This window comes from Neomonachus schauinslandi, chromosome 5, assembly GCF_002201575.2.
Source record: "Neomonachus schauinslandi chromosome 5, ASM220157v2, whole genome shotgun sequence".
Taxonomy (NCBI): Eukaryota; Metazoa; Chordata; class Mammalia; order Carnivora; family Phocidae; genus Neomonachus; species Neomonachus schauinslandi.
Window position 1 is genome coordinate 61,503,079 of NC_058407.1, and position 6,380 is coordinate 61,509,458.

The 6,380-nt window shown below is 53.6% G+C and overlaps 1 protein-coding gene across 1 annotated transcript in view; it reads right to left on the bottom strand.

The window, feature by feature from the left end:
- The window catches only part of TAMALIN (trafficking regulator and scaffold protein tamalin), a 26,123-nt gene that overhangs the window by 12,619 nt on the left and 7,124 nt on the right, over positions 1-6,380 (bottom strand). The window contains exon 9 of the mRNA XM_044915199.1: positions 6,275-6,368. Coding sequence (XP_044771134.1) covers positions 6,275-6,368 — 94 coding nt within the window. The remainder of the gene's footprint in view (positions 1-6,274; positions 6,369-6,380) is intronic.

Genomic DNA, 6,380 nt, shown 5'->3' on the forward strand with positions numbered 1-6,380 from the left:
ACTGAGCCACCCAGGCGCCCCCACTATGTCTTTTTTTTTTTTTTAAAGATTTTATTTATTTATTTGAGACAGAGAGAATGAGAGAGAGAGCACATGAGAGGGGGGAGGGTCAGAGGGAGAAGCAGGCTCCCCGCCGAGCAGGGAGCCCGATGCGGGACTCGATTCAGGGACTCCAGGATCATGACCTGAGCCGAAGGCAGTCGCTTAACCAACTGAGCCACCCAGACGCCCCCACTATGTCTTTTGATTGAAGAATTTAGTCCGTTTACATTTAAGTCGGTATGAATAGGTATGTGCTTATTGCCATTTTGTTCATTGTTTTCTGGCTGTTTCTGTAGTTCCTTTCTGCTCCTTTCTTCTCTTGCTCTTCTCCTTTGTGGTTTGATGACTTTCTTTAGTGGTATGCTATGTTCCTTTCTCTTTACTTTTTTATGTATTTACTATAAGTTTTTGCTTTGTGATCACCACGAAGCTTACATATAACAACTTATAACAGTCTGTTTTAAATTGGTAACAACTTAAGTGTGATCCCATTCTAAAGCTCAACATTTTTACCCTCCCCCCCACCTAGGTTTTGTGTTTTTGATGTCACATTTTTCATCTTTTTACCTTTGTTATCTCCTAACTAATTATTGTAACCATAGTTATTTTTACTGCTTTTGTCTTTTAACCTTCATACTAGCTTTATAATAATTAATCTACTACCTTTACTATATATTTACTTTTCCAATGCGATTTATTCTTACATGTTTTCTTGTTACTAATTAGCACCCTTCCTTCTCCATACTTTTTACTTTTTTGTATAAATTGGTGTGTTCTCTAAATTCCAGGAATGAAACATTCGCTGAGGTTTAGGAGGTCTCCCTTATGGCAAAAATTCCATGTCTTGCAATTCAGCAGGTGTCTTCCTCCCCACTCACCGCCCGGCCGAGTCTACAAGCCTTCAGGCTAAGTGGGCTTCCATACAGAGAAGGTATGTTGGTTGAAATAAATTAAGCTGGATGATTTATAAGTTCTGAATGCATTATTCATTCATTCAGACATACTGAATGCTCACTCAGTGCCAGGCAAATCGAGGTTGCAGAGAGCTTCAGATGGGTTGTGTGGTTCAGAGGAGGCTCCGCTTTGTGAGAGTGTGGGGCAGGGCTGAGGAAGGCCTGGAGAGGTAGGCTCTAAGGAGGGAGAGCCACCCTCACAGCACTTGGCTGATGGGGCGGGGGGGGTGGCTCTTTACTTCTGCCAGGTCTCAGGCCAGTAAGGTCAGGGCTGAGAGAGGTGCAGTGTCCTGAGGTCACCACTAGGGGTCAGGCACGCCTGCTCTACTCTGCAGTGTCATCTCATTTTTTTGGCTCTTTCATTGCTCTAAGGCGCCCTCCTTGGTCCCCTGCCTTCTCCTTGCCCCAGGCTCCTTTCTCTCTCACTTGCCTCAGTCCAGCCCTCCCTCCTTTAGGCCATCCCATCCAGCCGTCAATGCAGGGCCAGACAGCCTCCCAACTAAACAGCCTGGCATTTCTCCTGACCTTTGGGGAGTCCCGCAGCCTCTCACTTCCCCGATTGTAGGAGTGACTAATTAGTGAGCAGAAAGTGCCTTCTCCTATCTTATCTCTTCTCCTGCAGCCATTCAGCTCAAGTTCTCTGGTTTTGTCTCCAAGCAAAATAGGAGTGTTTCTGAATTACTCCTTCTAACGTGTTTTCTTATGTGTGTCAACAAAGCTCTTCTCCAAGCCCAAGCCCCTTTGTGGCCCCCAGAGCCCAGTTTCAAGAGCCCCTCAATCCCTTGATGAGAATGGTCTCACCTCACTCCAGCACAGCACCCACATACATGGAGCCTTGATCCCTCTGGACCTGATCTCCATTTGCTCTCTGGCACATCTCAGACCCTGCTCCCTAAGGTCCCACCTTTCATCCACCCTCCATGCTCCCACTTTCCCTCCCCACAAGTGAGCCCCACAGCCTTAGAGGTTCAGTTCTTCTCAACAGTCCCTTACCATCTTGACATCCTGTCCTCACACTCCTTCCTCCAGGAAGTCTTCCCTCTGCTCAATCCGGGCTCTAGAGACAAACATATATGAAGGAATGCTGGCTCTGCCAGGTACCAGCTATGCTACCTTAACCTCTCCAATTCTTAGCTTCTCTTCATCTGTAAAATGGGGACAGTGGCACATGGCTCTCAGATCCGCCGTGAGGCCTAAGTGGTCGATGGCTCTGGAAGTGTTTCGCACAGTGCCGGTACATAGAGGTGCTCTGGGAGGTAGTCCCTGGTCCTTTCCTTCAGGTACAGCGCCGCCCCCCCCCTCCCCACCTGCTAATGGAAACCTGCCCTTGTCTCTGTGCCCTGGCTACTTCTGCTCCCCACTCCACTCCTGAGCAGAGCTCTGACCTGGGCAGAGGGGGGAGAACGAGGGGGCTCAGGGGCATGCGGCCATCACGCCAGGGAGAGGGAGGCAGATGCAGGGCTCTGTAGGGACCTCAGACCAGAGCTCCATCTGCAAGACTGTGTCCTCACTCTACCACGCACAAGACCTAGAGTGGTGTCTCCTCTTCTCCCTGGAATTGTTCGGGGTCCCTTCTGGCCCTGGGGATGGGGAAGGGCTCCCACAGAGTCCCCTGGGGCACTGAGAGGACCAGAAGGCTGGTGGGAGATGAAGGAGGGGAGGCAGGGCAGGGGGAATACCAGCCACACACTCTTCCCTGTCCCTGCTCCCTTCCCATCCACCCCCACCCTCCACCAAACACGATCCCTGGGTTAATTTTTAGCATCGCAGCTCACACATTAGTCACTCCCTGTCACCCACCTACACGGCAGGAGGCTGCTGTGCTGGTGCCGTCATCCCATCATCTGGGGGGTGGGGTCCAGCCCCCACCCTCCTCGGTGTGCGCCCCGGCCAGGAGCCCCCTTCCACCTGGGTGAGGGGTCCCGGCAGCGCTCCCAAGACTAGCTGCAGGGGAGGAGGGGAGGAAGAGGCTGGTCGGGGAGGGGCTGGGTATCTGCTGGGCGGAGAAAGCCGGGCCGGCCCTTGCAGACCCCGCCCCCAGCAAGGCGCTGGGCTTTGCCCGCGCGGCCGGGCTCCCGGCAGTCCCGAGTCCTGGGCTCTGGGAACAAAGGTAGGAGAGGGCTCCCCCCGCCCCCCCCGAGACCTGAGCCTCCGGGAGCTGCTGTTTGTCGTGGCTGCAGAGCAGCTGTTCAAACAGGGAGCTTGGGGAAGCTCCATTTTCTTAATCAAATGTTCTCCTTCCCGCTCCCCCGCCCCGCCCACCGGAACCAGGGAGCGCAAAGCGGCCAGGTGCAGGTGCCCGGGCTGGAGCTGACACCCAGCCCCAAAGGGATATCATGAGAGGGGCCCACAGATGCCAGCAGCAGCTGGAGCAGGGGAGGGGCCTCTTCACTGGGGGGCAGCGGTGGAGAGGTGGTGGTCACCCCTGTGCTGGCCCGGCCCCATGGAAGCATTCCTGTTTATGGAGCACCTGCTGTGTATCACACTGTGTTAGGCCCTGGAGGTACAACGTAACCAAGGCTGAGCTTCCTGCCTTAGGGAGGCAGAAGACCTGTCTATACAAAAGAAGTCATATAATTACCAATGGGGAGTAAGTGCTGTAAAGAAAAAAACAAAACAAAACAGGGCGCCTGGGTGGCTCAGTTGGTTAAGCGACTGCCTTCAGCTCAGGTCATGATGCTGGAGTCCCTGGATCGAGTCCCCCATCGGGCTCCCTGCTTGGCGGGGAGTCTGCTTCTCCCTCTGACCCTCCCCCCTCTCATGTGCTCTCTCTCATTCTCTCTCTCTCAAATAAATAAATAAAATCTTAAAAAAGAAAAAAAGAAAAAAGAAAAAAAGCAACTAGAGGGCTCAAGATAAAGAGTAATGAGGACAGGGAACTACTGATCTGATCTGGGAAAGCTCTGTGAGGAAGTGTTTAAGCTGAAGCCGCAGGATGGAGGACTCAGTCTTGTAAAGAAGAGTATTCCAGGCAGAGAGCACAGCATAGGCAAAGGGCAGAGACAAGAAAGAGCTTGGCATATTTGAGGAATTAGACTAGGAAAAATAGTGTGGCTTAAACATGAGAAGTGACATGGAAGGGGAAACAATTTGAGCTTGAAGAGAGAGATAGAGACCTGACCCCGGAGGGCCTCCTGCAAGGCATCCCAGTACAATCGCAGATGTTGTGCACTGCACAAAGACTCCCAGTTACCAAATTCTTGGGCCCCTGTGGCTGCTGTCAACTCAGAGGAAGGGATGTCTTTTTGTAATTTGTCTGCCCAGAAGGACAACATGTTAGGATAAGCCATAGGCAATAGTTTGGATTTTATTCTTTTATTTCAGGGAAGCCATAAGGGGTTTTAAGTGAGGAGGGTTATGACCCGATTTCCTTTTCAGAAAGATCGCCCAAACTACTAGGTAGAGGGATGGTCTGGGGGCAAGAGAGGAAGCGGGGAGCCCATTCGGGAAGCAAGTGCAGTACCGTGCAGGACAGAGAGGGTAGGAGATGGCCTGGCTGGGGGAAGGTGCCACTTAGACCCCTTAAAGCTGTTCCTTGTATGCTGGTCACTGCCAGCGAGCACTGGCACAGGAGTCTCAAGTCCCAGGCCTAGCTCTGCTACTTGCTTTCTGTGTGACCCTGGACAGGTCACTTGCCCTGGGTCACCTCAAAGAAAGGTGGTGTCCACCTCCTGGAGATGCTGGGAGCACACACTGTAGTTATTGGGGTTCTACTATGAGCTGGTATCAGGCAAGAATTAAAGCCGCAGAGAAGACAGGAAAGGTCCCTGGGCTCTACTGCAAGGAGTGTGCATCGTCCCAGGGAGGGGGGCCAGGCCAACACCAGACTCCACAAAAGTCGAGACAACTGCAGATGGTGATGAGTCGTAGGGCAGAAAAATCCAGGGCTTCACAGTGGAAGGTGTGACTGTATTTTAGACTGGGTGGGGAGTCCTTTGGGAGGCAGAGCTGAGGACTGAAGGGGCCAATTATGGGAAGAGTGAATGCAGAGCCTCGGGTGGATGGGATCTGAAGCATACCAGATTCGGCAAAGGGGCCGGAGAAGGAAGACAAGAAAATGAGGCAGGCGGGGGTCAGATAACCCAGCATGGGAGTTAGAAACTTATTCTAGGAGTACTGGGGAACCAGTGAGGAGTTCTAGAACAATGGGTGGTCAGTGGTTAGGCCTGTCACAGGTTGGGTGGCTGGTGGCTAAGGCCTCCTCTGTGGGAGACCCAGGCCCAGCACCGAGAAGGTTCCAAGCATGTTATTTGCACAGGGATAGTTAAGGACTTAAGACAAGCCTTGGCCACCACCTGTTGTATTTGGGAAGGGAGGTTCAAAACGCACTTAAACAAGAGGCCCAAGTTCTGAAGAGGGTGTGGGGCCTCTTGCTCAGGTTCATACATGTAAGTCAAAATCCCCCAGACTATTCCCCTGGCTTCAGGCTCCATACAAATAAGATGTAAAATACAGTGTAGGGGTGTGTGTGTGTGTGTGTGTGTGTGTGTGCGCGCGTGCTCGCACCCAAGTGTGTGTTCGGGGGGGAGGGGTGTGTGGTAGAGTCAGAGCTTTGCCGGAGCCCAATCCTGCCCCCGCCCCCAGGCAGTCAACACGCTGACAACAGATGCAAAAAACCGTCAATTTTATACAGTTTGTGGTTCAGAAGCAACGATATGCAAAACGGTGGAACAGTGTGCCCGCCCCACCCACCTGGACATGTCCACTCCTGTCCCCCAAGGGGCAGAGAACCCAGGACCCCTGCCCGGCAGGACCCAACTTAGTTACAGGCCCCTGGAAGGGGCCAAGCCCTTAGGGGTCAAGGCCGGGAAGGAGGGGGCCCAGCACCTTCGGCCCCTTCAGGGGCCCGCTGGTTAACTGGGACGGTGTGTATGTGTGGAGCGTAGGAGGACTACCGACCAGAGGCCATTTCTCCCCCAGGCCAAAGGTGAGGAGCAAGTAAAGCTGAGGAGAGGGCTTCGTGGGACAAGGTTCCTCCCCTCCAGAGGGGTTTTCCTGGACACCCCACAAGGCACTACTGACCCAGATGTAGGATGAACGCCCCCAAACCTGTCCCAACCCAGGCTTGCCTGGTTCTCCCTGCCCCACCTCCCACTGTGGTTTAGGGGAGGAGGACTAAAAGGATCTGGCGCCCGCAGAGACAGCCAGGCACCAGCAGCCCAGCTGGGGCTGGCAAGGACCCTCTCCCGCTGCGCTGGGCTCCTGCAGTCCCCTCGGCCCGGGTACCCGCCCCCCCACCCCCTTTCTGCCCTGGCTGGATCGAATAAATAAATAAATACCTTCCCCGCCCTCCCCCGCCCCGGCCTGCGCAAAGCCAAGTACCGCAGCTTCCGCCGGCGGCTGCTCAAGTTCATCCCTGGACTCAACCGCTCGCTGGAGGAGGAG